General features: G+C 45.5%; 1 protein-coding gene across 1 annotated transcript in view; it reads right to left on the reverse strand.

Moving 5' to 3' along the window:
• Positions 1-18,583, reverse strand: part of LOC137422092 (cysteine-rich secretory protein LCCL domain-containing 2) — a 287,763-nt gene that overhangs the window by 137,854 nt on the left and 131,326 nt on the right. Inside the window, exons 8-9 of the mRNA XM_068108843.2 lie at positions 14,738-14,798; positions 7,644-7,710 (exon numbers count right to left, since the gene is read on the reverse strand). Coding sequence (XP_067964944.2) covers positions 7,644-7,710; positions 14,738-14,798 — 128 coding nt within the window. The remainder of the gene's footprint in view (positions 1-7,643; positions 7,711-14,737; positions 14,799-18,583) is intronic.

The raw sequence follows: 18,583 nt of genomic DNA on the forward strand, positions 1-18,583 counted from the left end.
CAGGGTCTATAGTGTCTGTTATGGCAAGAGGACGGGGAAATATGATAGGGGACAATAACAGGATGTTGTTGGAGCCAGGGAACACACCACTGGCAGGAGGTCAATGTTGTTGTCAATGGCCAGAAATCAGCCCCTTCTCCGCTTTCCTTTGGCGTTCCCCAGGGCTCAGTCCTGGGACCTATCCTCTTTCTTTTGTACACTCAGCCTCTATTTGATCTTGTTGCCAGACATTCAGTTGATCACCACGCCTTTGCGGACGACAATCAGCTGTACAAAGGAAGCACGATTCAACAAATCGTGCCCACTGTTGAAGTGTTTAGAAGGCTGTATTGCCGACGTGAAGGCGTGGATGACCCAAAACAAACTTCAGCTGAACGATGCTAAAACAGAGTCTATGATTGTAAGATCGCACAGATGTCCTCTACAATGTTCACTTCCTACCACTATTCATGTTGGTGAAACCGATGTAAACTTTGTTTCGTCGGCCAAGAACCTTGGTGTGGTTTTCGACTGTAACATGACATTTTCCAAGCAAGTACTTCAAACTTGCAAATCAGCATACTTTCAGCTGCGAAAGATCGCATCCATTCGCCACTTTCTTACTCCTCAAGCTGCTCTAACTCTGGTGTGTGCCCTTGTCCTCTCAAGGCTAGACGATTGTAATTATTTGTGTGCTGGCTGCCCTCAGTTTCTCTTGGATAAGTTACAAAAGGTTCAAAACTCTGTCGCTCGTCTTGTCTGTAAGGCGAAGAAGTCTGACCATGTTACTCCGCTTCTTGAATCTTTACACTGGCTGCCTGTCTCTGCTCGTGTGCAATACAAAATGTGCACACTATGTTATAAATCATTGCGTGGAACGGGACCTCACTATCTCTCCGATTTGCTCAATCTCTATGAACCTCGGCGACGGCTTCGTTCAAGCGACGACTCTATGACCTTAGAGCCGCCGCGCACCAGCACCAAGTCGTTTGGCGAGAAACCCTTTTCCTTTGCTGCACCTCTGCTCTGGAATGACTTGCCTTCCTCTGTTCGACATGTTGACTCTCTTCCTGCCTTTAAAACCTCCCTCAAAACCTATCTGTTTCACAAGTCTTTCAAAGTCTAAGTCCTGTTTTCCCTTTGGTTTGAGGTGGGACAGAGATCGAGAGTATGTCTGTGTACATGTGCGGGGGAGGGAGGGGAGGAGGAGGGGGAGTACACATCTGTGGGTTTTGAATGGGGAGGGAGAGGAATAGGGCAAGAGTGAAGGTGTGTCTGTGTGTGTGTATGTTTGTGTGTGTGTGCGGTGTGTGTGCGTTCGCATGATAATGTAAAGCGCCATGAGGGTAGTTTACTCTGCTTGATGGGGCTATATAAGACTCCTTTATTATTATTATTACTAGCGGGGTCACCCGTGGGAATCCCACGGGCATGGATGTGTGTGACATTTCGACATATTGAGTTAGATGCTGCACCTGCACATTCAGTTATATAAAATGGTTACTGGCAATTGATCACATCCACAAATGATGTAATCCACACAATTTATGTACTTTACATAACGTTAATAGGAATACATGCCCGTGTAGATGGGAAATACAGTTTGTTTGAAATAAATCACAAATATCAGAAGAAAGTTTTTAAAATTTAGAACTATTCTCACTCAGAGTTAAACATCACCGCAATATTATGCGGTTGCTTCAACGTTTTCGGTGAATTATATGTCATTCCCATCTACACGGGCATGTATTCCTATTAACGTTATGTAAAGTACATAAATTGTGTGGATTACATCATTTGTGGATGTGATCAATTGCCAGTAACCATTTTATATAACTGAATGTGCAGGCGCAGCATCTAACTCAAAATGTCGAAATGTCACACACATCCATGCCCGTGGGATTCCCACCCGTGGGAATCCCACGGGTATGGATGTGTGTGACGAATTTTAAATATATGTCGACTGTTATTTTTAGGCGGTGTATTTTCGTTTATCATCATGGCGCGATTTAAAAAAATATATCTCTGCATTTTCCTCTCCAATACCTCCTCACACTTTACACACGCACCGGCCCATGTTTACATACACACACACACACACACACACACACACACACACACACACACACACACACACACATCGACACACATGCGCGCACACACACACGCAAATATGTATGCACATATGTATCCACATATACGCACATTATACACATATATACATCTCCACACACACACACACACACACACACACACACACACACACACACACACACACACACACACCATGCATTTTAAGGCCATTTTCCCTGCTAGAGCGGGGGTTAGCGTACATACACATACACACACATATATACACACACACACACACACATATATGCACGCGCACACACGCACGCGCACACACACACACACACACAAACACGTACACACACACACACACACACGTACACACACACGTACACACACACACACACACACGTACACACACACACACGTACACATGTCCCACATGTATATATCCCACATCCCACATGTATATACATGTTTAAAGTGTACGTGCCCTTTCCCCCTCCCCCGCCCGGCAACGCTGGGTACTTATGCTGGTAACTAATAAAATAAAAACGAAGAAATATCTCTCGGTTTCATGAAACTCGGTGGAATTGGATGAAATTCGCTCGGTGAATTCACTCGGTGTATTCGGTTCGGCTCGGTTCACTCGGTTTAAAGAAAAAGCGATAATGTCGACATGTTGCTGTCTGTGTCATGTTGGGCGGTGTATGATACTTGTTGGCTGTTGGGCGGTGTATGATACTTGTTGGCTGTTGGGCGGTGATATGGTGTATTTTTAAAAATATATCTCTGCATTTTCCCGCGTTGCTGACACCGAGTCGTTCTTCATCGACTGTGTCATTCATTTTGGAAATGGAAGTTTCCACGCAACGCATGAATTGTCACGAGTCAAGAGGAAGTGTCTCGTCATCATCAAATGACAAATATATTACATTGTGAAAATTAAAGATTTCAAATAAACCTATTTAAAGTGTATGCGCAAATAACTAATAAATAAAGAAACAAAGAAATATCTCTCGGTAATTTCCTGAACCATATTTTACTTCCGGCTAATAATGTTGAATGAAATAAAAACGAAGAAATATATGTCGTTTTGTGACGACTGTCATCAAAAGTAAACGGTGAATTCACTCGGTTTATTCGGTTCGGCTCGGTTCACTCGGTTTAAAGAAAAAGCGATAATGTCGACATGTTGCCGTCTGTCATGTTGGGCGGTGTATGATACATGTTGGGTGGTGTATGATACATATTGGGCGGTTGTTGGCGGTTGGGCGGTTGTTGGCGGTTGGGCGGTGGGCGGTGATATGGTGTATTTTAAAAAATATATCTCTGCATTTTCCTGCGTTGCTGACACCGAGTCCAAAACCATCGATAAAAATGAAATCAGATGGTGAGTTAGATTGGAGATAAAGGCGTGAGAGAGACTCAATGGCCTTGAAGTTACAGGCCTTTGAGAATTCATTTCGTTCTATAAACGGCAACTTTCATCGGATTTTCTTCCCGTTTTTTTTCAACCGAGTCTAAAACTATGTTAGCGACTGTGAAAAATGAAATGATATATCGAATTTGATTTGAAATAAAACTGGGAGAGAGAGGAAGACACCACGGGCCTACAAAACAGGCCTCAAAGTTATGCGAGTTAATAAAATGGTGGATATTTGTTTTTTATGAAGCGAAGCCTCTCCCAGAATGGGTGGAGCTATGGGTGGAGCTACTCTGCAAACCGAGTAAGCCACACCCCGGACAGACGCCAAACAGACAGACAGACAGAATCATCTACGGCTATCATAATATAGATTATTATTATTATTATATGTCTCCATGGCTAGGGGTGGAGCCATGCTAATTAGTTAGGGTATAAGGGTAAACTTCCTGTATGTAATTGCCTATGTATTTTTCCCTTCGTTCTTACAACACTTAAACCACCAGCCATGCGATCAGCGCCTAAAATTAAATAGTGCGATTGCCGACCTGATCCAGACACTACTACTGACACCACCCAGCTCAAATCTTCTCGATGGGTGCCAAGTGTGGCCGTGAGGCCATGGGCCACGCCCCACAGGACGATTGGTTGGGAGGATTCGACCGCGCTCATTGATTGGAGCGCCTGTGACTTCAGAGAGAACATTCGAGTACCAGGAGCAAAAAGGTGACGCGTCCGCCATCTTGTTCTCTTTTTGTCCCGGGCTGGTCACAGGCGGTCGCATTCGCATGCTCTTTCTGTTCCGGCATTCGTGGCAGGTGGTTCCAGTTGCATTGTCTCTCTTGCGCTGGGTTTGATTGCGAGCGGACACTTTTCTCTCTCTCTGTCCCTGGCTTGGTCGCAGGAAGACGCATTTGTGTGCTCTCTTTATTCCTGGCTGCGGATTTCGGACGCATCTCCCTCTATTCTCTGTCATGGGCTTGGCAGAAGGCAGATGCATTTTACTCCCTCTCTCTCTTGGTGCTGGCTCATGGCGGTTGCATTTCCTGGATCGGGTGTGCTCAGGTGCGCTGGTGGGAAAAGAGACCAAGGGCGGTTCGGGACGGTCGGTGCAGCCGAGCGAGAAGGACGAGGGAGAAGCTCTGGCCTGTTCGCTTCGTGTTAGCGGCTGGCTGTGAATGCGACTTCACGCCAACGCATGTTTTCCCGCACAGGGACGTGAGACATGTGACGGCCCCACACGGTCAAGGCCGCCAGGCAGAGTATCAGCCAACGCACCACACATTCTTTTTCATTTATAATCCCCTTGTGTTGTAATTGTGTCTGAATGGAGGGTCCCTCATTTAGGAATTTAGTGTTAACTTTTTATTGTCCTGCATTTATTTTTATTAAACCAATATTCGTTGCATTTTAATTGTTGTGCCGCTGATTGGCCTGTCTTGTACGTTTATTTTTTTGTGGGGATCGGATAACCCCCGTGCCACGTCCGTCCATGCAGGTAAGGACTTCGCTGCCTTCCACTACCCCCTCCTCCCCCCCCCCCCCCCCCCGCGCAAGCACAAGGTACCACCATAGTTGGTGTATATGCCTCGGAGTTAAGGCTTGTTTGGCCATGTCGCCCTGAGGTCTTCACTGCAGGGTGGACACGACAATATATATATATGTAATATTATTATTATATATGTTATATTGTTACATTATTATATAGCCATGGGACACAATGAAACGTTAAAATCACCCTTGAGCTTTTATTATTTATTTTATAATACTTCTTGTTGTGTCCTCCTCCACCAAGCTCCTGCCCTGCCTTGACCAAGATACTCCTCCACTTCCTTCTGTCGTCACCCAACTCTCTCCACCCTCCAACCTCCCCTACCTTACTGATATCCCTCTTCAGACAATCCTCCAATCTCAACCGTGGTCTACCCTTTTTCCTCCTACCTTGTTCCCTCAACCTATCCGCTCTCTTTGACATTCTTTGTTCCCCCTTCCGCACCAAATGCCCAGCCCATCTCAGCCGGCATTTCACCAACATCCCTGTCAAGTTCATCTGCACACTAATCTCCTCCCTCAGTTCATTCAATCTCCTTCTATCCACCCTCTTCACTCCCGCAATACTCCTGACAGTTGTTCTCGCAAACCTGCAGACTCGGTTGTTTTGTCTGTCAGTGCCACTGTTTCAAGACCGTAAAGGTGGGCCAGCGTTACGCACGACATCAGAACCTTTCCTTTCAATCTCCTTGAAATCTTTGTGATTGCACCCTCCACCTTCCTCCACGCATTCACACACACCTGAATCCTCCTCCACATCTCTGCCTCTGACTTACCATCCCTGGTCACTGTTCCCCCCAGATACTCAAACCTATTTCCTTGCCCGATCTCCTTCCCCTCTAACCTGATATCCATTTATTCTCTCTGCTGCCCAACTCACATCTTCTCCATATTCATTTTCAGCCCATGTTTCTCAAATGCCTCCTTCCACTCTCCCAGTACTTCCTGCATATCACGCCCACTCTCCATCTCAACAACCAGATCCTCCGCATCCAATATCCTCCCCATAATATCTTTCATGTTTACCTTCCTGCTTACCAGCTCCATCACCATGATAAACATGAGTGGGCTGAGAGCGCTTCCTTTCCTCAAACCGATGTTCACATTGAACTCCTCCGACATCCCAGGACCAACCAAAACTCTTCCTTTCATCTCTTTGGACATCCCTTCCACCAAACTAACTTCTGCTTCTTGCACTCTGATCCATCTCAGCATCGCCATCACCATCTGTCTCGGGACAATGTCGTAGACCTCCAGACCCACAAATCCAAATGCCATTTCAACTTGCACATCCAACCTCTTCTCCATCAGCTGTCTCAGCGTCAACATCCCATCTGGCGTTCTTTACCCTTTCTGAACCCTTGCTGCTCTTCTCCGAACTCCTTCTCCACACTCTTCCATACCCTCCCATCTCTCCAGCACTGTCATGACATGACTAAGGGGTGCAACTCCCCTGAACTTCCCCAAATCTTGCACATCCCTCTTCCACATCCATATCGGCACAATTAACCCTGTCTTCCACACCTCTGGAATTGACCCATCTCTCATACATACATTCAACAACCTCTTCATCCACCTGACTCCGACTTCTCCCACTGCAATCATAATATCTGTATACACCTTATCAATACCTGGCGCACTTACCTTTTTCATCCTCTTCAATGCCGTCCGCACTTCCTCTTCCCTGAACTCCACCAACTCCATTTTCCCCTCAAGATAACTAGGGAGCTCCAGCTCACCATTGCTTCCTTCCTGGTGCAACAGCTGTTTGAAATATCCTTCCCACACCTTCAATACTGCGCCCCTCTCTGTCATTAGCCTCCGGCTACCATCCTTAATCACTGCCTCCGCTCCCACTTCATGTCCTTGCATCCCTGTCACGAGCCAATTTATAGATCCTGTTCCTCCCAACATACTCTTCCAACTTGGTGTATACATCCTCTTCCATATCATTCCTCGCCTTATCCACAGCTCGCCTTATCCACAGCTCTCCTTTCTGCTTTCTTTTTCTGCCAACACAGTATACAGGTGCAGGAACCCCGTATCCAGTTGCCTCCCTCTAGCCTCTTCCAAAGCTCCCTTTCACCAACTACCTTCGCTACTTCCTCTGTCCACCATACCTGGTTTCTATCCCTTGACGATGCACCCTTTCCTGACGTCCTTCCATGCAACACTTCTGCAATTCCCCTAAATGCCTTTCTGTACTTCTTCCACTCCTCCAAACCTTCGACTTCTTTGCTAAGTTGCTCATACCTGGCCCTCTTCCTCTCCTTGTACTCTACAGCGATGTTTCCCCTACACTTCCCCCACATAATAACCTTCTGGCCTCTGCTCGTAAACTCCCTCCTTTTCTTCATCCTCACCAGAAACACCACAGGCTTGTGCTGGGAGGTAACAACACTCACGCCACTGCCTTGCGATCCTTAACCCTCCACCAACACATTCTTTTGAAGCTCGATAAAGTACCCCACAATGCACAGCATCACCTCCATCTCAACCATTCCAATCATCCTCTCCAGTGCGTCCCTGAATTCCTGCTTCTCAGCCCCAGTCCTTCCCGTTTGTGGCCCATATAATATATATATATATCTCACCATAACAAAAGACAATATCTCACCATATAGAAGAATATAGAGCCAAACACCTTGGCATTTGATTCCAAGCAATTTGCTGGGCACTTGTACCTGTGGAAAAGAATGACAGGTGCAGGTTAGACAGAGACATTTTTGAGAGATTGAAAGCTTTTGTGGTCTGTGTTTGTGGTACAAGAGAATAACAATAATAATAATAATAATAATAATAATAATAATACAGTAATAATAACATAAGAGTGAAATAATTAAAGTTATCCACCATGAATCACTATCCATCACCTTTTCATTCCTCTTTACTCCCACCTCTAGAACAAACTCCCTCACTCTCTTCAATCCCACTCCTCCCTCCAGGTCTTTAAAATAGCTGTTCACCACCATCTCTTACCTTCCCCCATCCAAAACCTTGATCTTTTCTACCTTGATCCCGTTAATTTACCCCAGATCCACTTTTTTGAAATACCGACTTGTTTCTTTCCTGGAATTTCTAGCAGTGTCCATGTGTTTTATACCTCTCCCACTCCCCCGCCCCGCCCCCCCTTCTGATGCCTCCGCCTCCCAAGCCCTCTCCCTCCCACAGATCTCCCGATGTCCCTGATCTCTACCATTGTTGTACTTGTGTGCTTCCCTCCTTCTCCCCTCCCCACCCCCGCTCCCGCCCACCCCCCAGCCCTCTCCCTCCCACAGATCTCCCGATATCCCTGTTCTCTGCTGTTGTACTTGTGTGCTTCCCTCTCTCTCCCCATCTTGTCTCCCGCTCCCTTTATTGTATGTTTTGTGTGTCGGTTTTTTATTTTAATTTTTTGTGATTGTTTGCTCTTACATGAGCCTCGATCTTGTACACAAAAAAAATAAATAATAATAATAATAGATAAAGGTTCACAAGGTGCTGATGTTTCGTGCATTTTACCCTTCATCAGAGTGAAACAGCAACCAAGTGTAAAGCTTGAAATGTCAGCACCTTATGATCCTTAACAATGGATAACTAACAATTTCACCCAACTGTTGATAACAATGGAGAACAAACAATTTTACTCTATGATGGATATCTTTAATGACTTCACTCGACGGTGGATAACTTTAACCACTTCACTCTACAGTGGATAACTTTAACCACTTCACTCTATGGTGGATAACTTTAACCACTTCACTCCACAGAGGATAACTTCAACAACTTCACTCTACGGTGGATAACTTTAATGAATTCACTCTACAACAACAACAACATGCATTTTAAAGGCCATTTTCCCTGCTAGAGCAGGGGTTAGCCTTGCGGTCCCCATGACAATCTTCTCCATTTTGCCCTATTTTCTGCATCTCTCCTTGTTAACCCCCTTGCCCGCATTTCTTCTTCCACCATCTTTAGCCAAGTCTTTCTCGGTCTTCCCCGTCTTCTACTTCCTTCTTCATTCATTTCCATCACTCTTCTCAACCAGTCACTTTCATCCTTCCTCAACACATGACCAAACCATCTCAACCTGTTCCTCTTCACAGCATCAATCACAGGCTCGATTCCCATCATCTTTCGCAATTCATCATTTGTCTTCCTCTCTCTCAACGATACTCCGCACATCCGTCGAACCATTCGCATTTCCACCCTTTCCAACCTTCGTTGCTGCTCTACGTTCATTACCCATGTCTCGCTCCCATAAATCATAACACTTCTCACACATGCAGCATACACCTTTCCCTTCAGCTTCAACGACACTCCCCTCATCATCAGCACGCCACTCAATTCCCGAAACTTCTTCCATGCACATCTCACTCGAGCAACCGTTGCCGAGTCTGATCCACCTTCTCCATTCAGCATGTCTCCGAGGTAGCAAAATGTTTTCACACCTTCCAGCTTCACGCCGTCTCCAAGATCCAACTCAACATTTCCTCCATCTGCAGCTCCCTCTGTGCACACCTTACATTTGAATGTAGCTGCCACTGGTTAATGACCCTCTCAGACCACTACATTTTTGATGAACCCACTCAGTGCACATTGTACACTGAATGGAGTTCACTCCGACACCCTTCCTACACACAGCACAGGGCCACTTCCCAGTTCTTTCCACCTCACCACATGCTTTACCACTTGCCATCACCTTCGTCTTTCCGATATTCACCTTCAGACCTTTTGTCTCCATACATTCCTTCCACGTGTTCATCTTTTCCTTCAGTCCATCCATACTTTCCGCAATCAACACCAGATCATCTGCATACAACAACTCCCATTGTAAACCCTCCTTTACGTTCTGAGCCAGCACCTCCATCACAGCTACAAATAGTAGTGGACTTAGTACCGACCCCTGATGCACTCCCACCTTCACCTCAAACTCACCACTGTTCCCGTCCTTCGTCCTTACAGCTGTGCGCGCTCTTTTGTACATTGCCATCACTACTCTGATCAACCATTCCTCCACTCCTAACTTCCTCAATGCCCATGTCAATACTTTGCGTGGAACCCGATCGAATGCTTTCTCCAGATCAACAAACCCAAGAAACAACTTCTTCCTCTTCTCCATGTACTTCTCCTGCAACTGCCTCACAACGAAAAGCGCGTCTGTCGTTCCTCTTCATGGCATAAATCCAAACTGCATTTCGTCGATCTTCACTTTCTTCCTTATCCTCCTCTCCAACACCCTTTCCAATACCTTCATTCCATGCTCCAATAACGTTATCGCTCGGTACGAGCCACACTCCAGAGGGTCACCTTTCCCCTTGTATAGAGGGACGAGGGTACTCAGTTCCCAAGCCACTGGAATGCGGCCTTCTTTCACCACCAGATTACAGATCTCTGTCATTCTCTTCACACCCCAACTTCCTGCTGCCTTCAACATATCTCCCACAACTCCCGTCGGCCCTCCCACTTTTCTACCCTTCTACAATGAATTCACTCTACGGTGGATAAATTTAACCACATCACTCCATAGTGGATAACTTCAACCACATCACTATACAGTAGATAACTTGAACAATTTCACTCTACGGTGGATAACTTTAAGCACTTCACTCTACTGTGGATAACTTCAACCACATCACTATACGGGGGATAACCTGAACAATTTCACTCTATGGTGGATAACTTTACCCCGGTGTGTACCCTGGTTAGAATAAGTACACCGTATCCCTGCGTGTCGTTAGAGGCGACTAAGAGGGTTGGCGTCAGGAAGGGCATCCGGCCATAAAAACATTGCCTCAAAAAGAGAACCATGACAATTACAACTACATATGGGCAGGGTACAGCCCGAAGTGGAGATATGTTTCTGAGGTTTGGGACATGGAATGTAGGGACAATGACAGGGAGATCAGGAGAAGTGGTGGAAGTATTGATCAGAAGAAGAGTGGACATATGTTGTGTGCAAGAGACGAGATGGAAGGGAAGTGGTGTGAGAATGGTGAAGGGTAGGCAAGGACAGAAATACAAGTTTATGTGGCAAGGGTGCCCGGAGGGCATGAATGGTGTTGGTGTCCTGTTTTCTGAGGAGTTTGTCGACAGTGTGGTGAGTGCGACTAGAGTGAGTGATAGGTTGATGATGGTGAAAATGATGATTGGAAAGCTCTTGGTGAACGTCATCTCGGGATATGCTCCGCAGGTTGGTCGGAGCGATGAAGAGAAGGACAAGTTCTGGTGTGCAATAGAGAAGCTGATGGAAAACGTGAAAGATGAGGAAGTTGTTGTGGTAGGAGGAGACCTAAATGGACATGTGGGAAGGAGTATGGACAGTTTTGAGGGAGTTCATGGGGGTTACGGATATGGTGTGAGAAATGGAGAAGGTGAAAGGATTTTGGAGTTTGCTGATGGAGCTGATTTGTTGATTTGTAATACTCAGTTCCAGAAAGAGGATAATAAGCTTGTTACATACACGTCAGGTGGGTCGACGACAACAGTTGACTATCTGATGGTGCGTAGGCGAGATAGGGGGCACCTCCGGGACACAAATGTGATCCCGGGGGAGGAGGCTGTTTCACAGCACCACTTGGTTGTCAGTGACATAAAGATGAAAGGTGCGAGGAGAGCTCGGCAGGTGAAGTACCAACCGAGAATGAAGGTGTGGAGTTTGAAAGAGGTGACAGTAAGGGAGGCATTAAAAGAGAGGCTGAGTAGGGTAGAGGATGATGTGGTTGAGCTTGAACATGGTTGGATGTCAATGAAAGATAGTCTGTTGTGAGCCGTGGGTGAGGTATGTGGATGGACAAAATGACCACCGAGGCACTCGGAAACATGGTGGTGGGATGATGAAGTTGGAAAGAGATTTGACGAGAAGAGGAAGAAGTTCAAGGAGTGGCAGAAGGCGAAGGGTACAGGAGCAGAAAAAGCAGAGCATGAAAATTATAAGGCAGCCAAGAAGGCTGCAAAGAAAGAGGAAGCAAAGGCACACGAGGCATGTAGGAAAATGTTCGGAGAACGCTGGGATTCGGAAGAGGGTCAGAAAGCAGTATTCAGGATTGCAAAGCAGATAGCGAAAGAGAGGTGTGATGTGATGGGAGTGAGTTGCTTGAAGGATGAAGTGGGACAAATCGTTGTGGACCCAGATGGAACTAAAGGAAGATGGAAAAGATATATGGAAATGGTGTTGAATACAGAGAATGAATGGGATGGTAACATAGAGAGTAACCTAGTTTTAGGACCGGCAGAGAAGATAACTGAGAAGGAAGTTGAGGAAGCGATAAAAGCAATGAAGAGTAGAAAAGCGGTAGGGCCGACAGGAGTTGTGGGAGATATGTTTAAGGCAGCAGGAAGTTGGGGTGTGAAGAGAATGACAGAGATCTGTAATCTGGTGGTGAAAGAAGGCCGCATTCCAGTGGATTGGGAACCGAGTACCCTCGTCCCTCTATACAAGGGGAAAGGTGACCCTCTGGAGTGTGGCTCGTACCGAGCGATAAAGTTATTGGAGCATGGAATGAAGGTATTGGAAAGGGTGTTGGAGAGGAGGATAAGGAAGAAAGTGAAGATCGACGAAATGCAGTTTGGATTAATGCCAGGAAGAGGAACGACAGACGCGCTCTTTATTGTGAGGCAGTTGCAGGAGAAGTACATGGAGAAGAGAAAGAAGTTGTTTCTTGGGTTTGTTGATCTGGAGAAAGCATTCGATTGGGTTCCACGCAAAATATTGACATGGGCATTGAGGAAGTTAGAAGTGGAGGAATGGTTGATCAGAGTGGTGATGGCAATGTACAAAAGAGCGCGCACAGCTGTAAGGACGAAGGACGGGAACAGTGGTGAGTTTGAGGTGAAGGTGGGAGTGCATCAGGGGTCGGTACTAAGTCCACTACTATTTGTAGCTGTGATGGAGGTGCTGGCTCAGAACGTAAAGGAGGGTTTACTGTGGGAGTTGTTGTATGCAGATGATCTGGTGTTGATTGCAGAAAGTTTGGATGGACTGAAGGAAAAGATGAACAAGTGGAAGGAATGTATGGAGACGAAAGGTCTGAATGTGAATAACGGAAAGACGAAGGTGATGGCAAGTGGTAAAGCATGTGGTGAGGTGGAAAGAACTGGGAAGTGGCCATGTGCTGTGTGCAGGAAGGGTATCGGAGTGAACTCCATTCAATGTACAATGTGCACTGAGTGGGTTGATCAAAAATGTAGCGGTCTGAGAGGGTCATTAACCAGTGTGGCAGCTACATTCAAATGTAAGGTGTGCACAGAGGGAGCTGCAGATGGGGGAAATGTTGAGTTGGATCTTGGAGAAGGCGTGAAGCTGGAAGGTGTGAAAACATTTTGCTACCTCGGAGACGTGCTGAATGGAGAAGGTGGATCAGACTCGACAACGGTTGCTAGAGTGAGATGTGCACGGAAGATGTTTTGGGAACTGAGTGGTGCGCTGATGAGGAGGGGAGTGTCGTTGAAGCTGAAGGGAAAGGTGTATGCTGCATGTGTGAGAAGTGTTATGATTTATGGGAGCGAGACATGGGTCATGAATGTAGAGCAGCAACGAAGGCTGGAAAGGGTGGAAATGCGAATGGTTCGGTGGATGTGCGGAGTATCGTTGAGAGAGAGGAAGACAAATGATGAATTGCGAAAGATGATGGGAATAGAGCCTGTGATTGATGCTGTGAAGAGGAAAAGGTTGAGATGGTTTGGTCATGTGTTGAGGAAGGATGAAAGTGACTGATTGAGAAGAGTGATATAAATGAATGTAGAAGGAAGTAGAGGACGGGGAAGACCGAGAAAGACTTGGCTAAAGATGGTGGAAGAAGAAATGCGGGCAAGGGGGTTAACAAGGAGAGATGCAGAAAATAGGGCAAAATGGAGAAGATTGTCATGGGGACCGCAAGGCTAATCCCCGCTCTAGCAGGGAAAATGGCCTTAAAATGCATGTTGTTGTTGTTGTTGTTGTGGATAACTTTAACCACTTCACTCTACAGAGGATAACATTAACCACATCGCTCTATGGTGGGATAACTTTAACGATTTCACTCTACGGTGAATAACTTGAGCAATTTCATTATGCTGAGGATAACTTTGACTACATCACCCTACGGTGGATAACTTTACCCACTACACTCTACGTGATGTTGTCGTGTGATACAGTACATACTGCAATTGGGTGGTCGTGTGATACAGTACATGCTGCAAATGGGTCGTCGTGTGTTACAGTACATACTGCAAATGGGTGGTCGTGTGATACAGTACATACTACAATTGGGTGGTCGTCTGATACAGTACATACTGCAAATGGGTGGTCGTGTGATACAATACATACTACAATTGGGTGGTCGTGTGATACAGTACATACTGCAATTGGGTGGTCGTGTGATACAGTACATACTGCAATTGGTGGTCGTGTGATACAGTACATACTGCAATTGGGTGGTCGTGTGATACAGTACATACTGCAATTGGGTGGTCGTGTGATACAGTACATTTCGGGCCTAGACACAAAGGATCACACAATCCCATGGGTAGCCTGCACTTCCAGGAACATTTTTCGGTTCTCGCTTGTGTACAATGTCCAGAAAGCTTGTTTAGGGCTTTGATCATTCCTTGAATGTGGATGTTAACCTGTCCTCAGCATGAGGTAAAGGGATCAGGATTCCTACAAGATCCTTTACAATTGGGAATTGTTTAGACCCATTAACTCCATACGAAGGTGCCATTAGAAAAATACCTTTACTCATTACAACTTACCTTCTGCACTTGATACCCTTACATTTGTCTCGTAATCTCGTCTCACAGGTAACCTCTTGCACTGAAAGGTAACACAAAGAAAGAACTAACTATCCTGGTTTACACATTTTATAGCAAAAATGAGAGGAGTCTGCAGATGAGAGCAGGTTCATTGCTGAAACAATTTATGAAGGCAATGACCATTAGATTAAAGACAGCTATTTTAACATTAACCAGGTGCACCAGGAAGCTGTAATAATAGGACATCTACTTATAAATGTATCCACGTGAGTGGGGAGAGGGGTCAGGCCTGTGCTCATTGATGCGTTCCTTATCTTCCTTGTAAAAAATATAATAAAAACAAGAACATACAGTGCATTCAGAAAGTATTCATACCCCTTCACTTTTTTCACATTTTGTTATGTTGCAGCCTTATGCTGAAATCGTTTAAATTCATTTTTTCCCTCATCAATCTACACTCAATACCCCATAATGACAAAGAGAAAACAGGATTTTAGAAAGTTTTACAAATTTATTAAAAAGAAAAAACTGAAATATCACATTTACATAAGTATTCAGACCCTTTGCTATGACACTTGAAATAAATTTAGCTCAGGTGCCTCCCATTTCTCTTGATCATCTTTGAGATGTTTCCACACGTTGATTGGAGTCCACCTGTGGTAAATTCAATAATTGATTGGACATGATTTGGAAAGGCACACACCTGTCTATATAAGGTCTCACAGCTGACAATGCATATCAGAGCAAAAACCAAGCCATGAGGTCGACGGAACTGCCTGCAGAGCTCAGAACCAGGATTGTGTCGAGGCACAGATCTGGAGAAGCCTACAAAAAAAATTCTGCTGCATTGAAGTTTCCCAAGAGCACATGGCCTCCATAATTCTTAAATGGAAGAAGTTTGGAACAACCAGGACTCTTCCTAGAGCTGGACGCCAGGCCAAACTGAGCAATCGGGGAAGAAGGTCCTTGGTAAGAGAGGTGACCAAGAACCGGATGGTCACTCTGGCTGAGCTCAGGAGATCCTGTGTGGTGATGGGAGAAACTTCCATAAGGACAACCATCACTGCAACACTCCACTGGTCTAGGCTTTATGGTAGAGTGGCCAGACGGAAGCAAAACAGTTCAATCTTGGTTTCATCAGACCACAGAATCTTGTTTCTCACAGTCTGAGAGTCCTTTAGGTGCTTTTTTGCAAACTCCAAGCGGGCTTTCATGTGTCTTTCACTGAGGAGAGGCTTCCGTCTGGCCACTCTGCCATAAAGCCCAGATCGGTGGAGTGTTGCAGTGATCCCTGTGCTAATATGTCTGACACACACACACACACACACACACACACACACACACACACACACACACACACACACACACACACACACACACACACTTTTTTGCCAAGTAACAAATGCACAGCATCAACCAATATACAGTACTTGAAATATCTTCAATTTTCGCAAGTGTTACGGATTCGTCACTTCCACTGTTGTGGTTTTCCTCCACTTGAAAGATTTCTGATTCTATGTACTATTATTGTCTTCCAAAGGTTTATTGTTTATGAACAGTCATTAAAAGTTAAAAAGGTTACCTTAAAATGATACAGGAACCCGAACCGGAAGAAAAGGAGGTGAAGAGGAGGAGGCGGTGAGAAAAGTCAGAGAAGAAGCTGGTTGCTTTGCATTCTGGATCGGCCGTTGTCGAGCAAGAGACACGAGTGAACTTTGGGTTTCCTGGAAAGGGATTCCGCGATAGAGTTGTTATTGCTGTGACTGATCAAACCTACGTGTCAGGTTGGCGTTGGATTCGGAGGAACCATCGTCGTGTGATTACGTCTCAAGTACGAGCCGTCCGCCATTTTGACTCGTGCGCTTCGCGCTTCGAGCAAACTTTCCTTGCTTCGTCAACCGTTTCCACCGCGTTCAGGCGTATCTGTGGTGTGTGTGTGCACCGAGGCTTCTGACGATTACTTTGCGGCTCGGTGAACAGTGAAAGTTCGTACCTGGAGGGGGCCTTTGGATTTCCCAGTCGCCATGAGTGCGCCTTTGTACCACTTTAACCACGTGACCATTTTCTCCGCTTTGGGCCGCGTGCACCTTGGTGCCGTTTTGGGCGGCGTGTCTGTGCCTGCCCTCGGAACGAGATTCTGGTTTAGAGTTGACATCATTCCGTTGATCACTGGAGGGGACCAACTCTGAGCTCGAAGACAGGAATATAGAGACATTGGGGAAGGTTCTTTCCACTCACTTGGAACACTGTGAGTTACCTTATGCATGCTAGCTGATGGAATAGAGAGTGCACTCATAATTGTCATTTGTGGTAATGTTATTCCTGCGTGATTTATAATATATTATTGGTTTGTTCATAACCATTGGTGTGGTTTCCTTATTGATTTCGAGACGGAAATATATATTTTTCTGCCATGACTCCTCCCGGGGTTCGGAGGTATACCGAGACCAGGAGGTCGGGGAGGAACACGTAACACAAGTAACAAGAAAGATGTCAAGAAGAGAACGATACTTCACAACCACTCCCCCCCCCCCCCCCCCCCCAAAAGGTCGCCATGGATACATCAAATTGTCCATTTCATGAAGATTAAAGTTGACGATCTTAATCAAAGCAAAGGTCAATTGGATGAAAATTTGGCGATTTTTCAAATGAAGTTTGATGATTTTAGAAGTTTGATCTTGAGTTGACCTATGGACCTCAAAAATAGTTGCTTTCCAAATTCTGTGGTGGTCTTGGTGGTCTTGGTGGTCTTGGTGGTCTTAAGGGACTTAAACAGTCTTCAAAGGTCTAACGGATCTCAGCAGTCTAAAGGGTCGAAAGGTATATTCCAACAACATGTAATTCATAGACAAGAAGCAACTGGCGTTCAAACAGTGCAGTATTGAGAGACACATCACAGCTTGGACGACTTGACTGACGGACGGACGGATGTACTGCTTCACGAACCGTGTTTTTGGTTTTTAACTCAACTGGACTACCGTCCAGTTGAGTTCATCACATAATGAACCCTCCGGCGTCTGTCGTCGTCGTCCTTGTCGTCTGTTAACTTTTCGACGTTAACACTCCAGCGTCCACAAATATCAACCGATTCTGATCAAACTTGACGGGCAGCATCCTTACCCCAAGGACCAGGTTGTTATTATATTTCAGCCCAATCCGTTGAAAAATGGCGGACTTAGGCGACCATTTTGTTTTTGGTCATGAAAATGACGTTAACACTCTAGCGTCCACAAATATTAACAGATTTTGATCAAACTTAGAATGTTTAACCCTTACCACACAAGGTAGGTTGCTATTGCATTCCAACCCGATCCGTCACAAAATGGCCGCCATAGGCCGCCATATTATTTTCAGCTATGAAACGATGTTAAGACTTTAACGTCCACAAATATTTATGGATTTTGATCAAACCTTGTTGGCTTTTCATTCAAGTCAAATCTAGTACAGACAACTGACCTACTTTAAAGTTGGACAACTGACCTACTTTTTTTTTTTTTGGATAATGAATCGAGGCTCGTGAAAGAGCTAACATTTACTTCACAAACAAATCAACCAGACAAACAAAATATATGAAAAGAGGGAGCGGAAGACAAGATGGGGAGAGAAGGGGAAGCCTACAAACACAACATTTGAGAGCAGGGAGATGTGTGGAAGGGAGAGGGCTTGGGGGGAGGAGGCATGGGAAGGGGGGGGGGGGGATGGAGAAGTAGAAAACACAAGGACACCAAGGACTTCCAGGACAGAAGTTAGTATTTCAAAAAAGTGGTATTGGGGTGAAATTAGCGGGGGTAGAAAAGATCAAGGTTTTGGATGGGGGAAGATAAGGGATGGTGGTGAACAGCTGTT

Source organism: Myxine glutinosa, chromosome 2, assembly GCF_964187855.1.
Source record: "Myxine glutinosa chromosome 2, kmMyxGlut1.1, whole genome shotgun sequence".
Classification (NCBI taxonomy): domain Eukaryota; kingdom Metazoa; phylum Chordata; class Myxini; order Myxiniformes; family Myxinidae; genus Myxine; species Myxine glutinosa.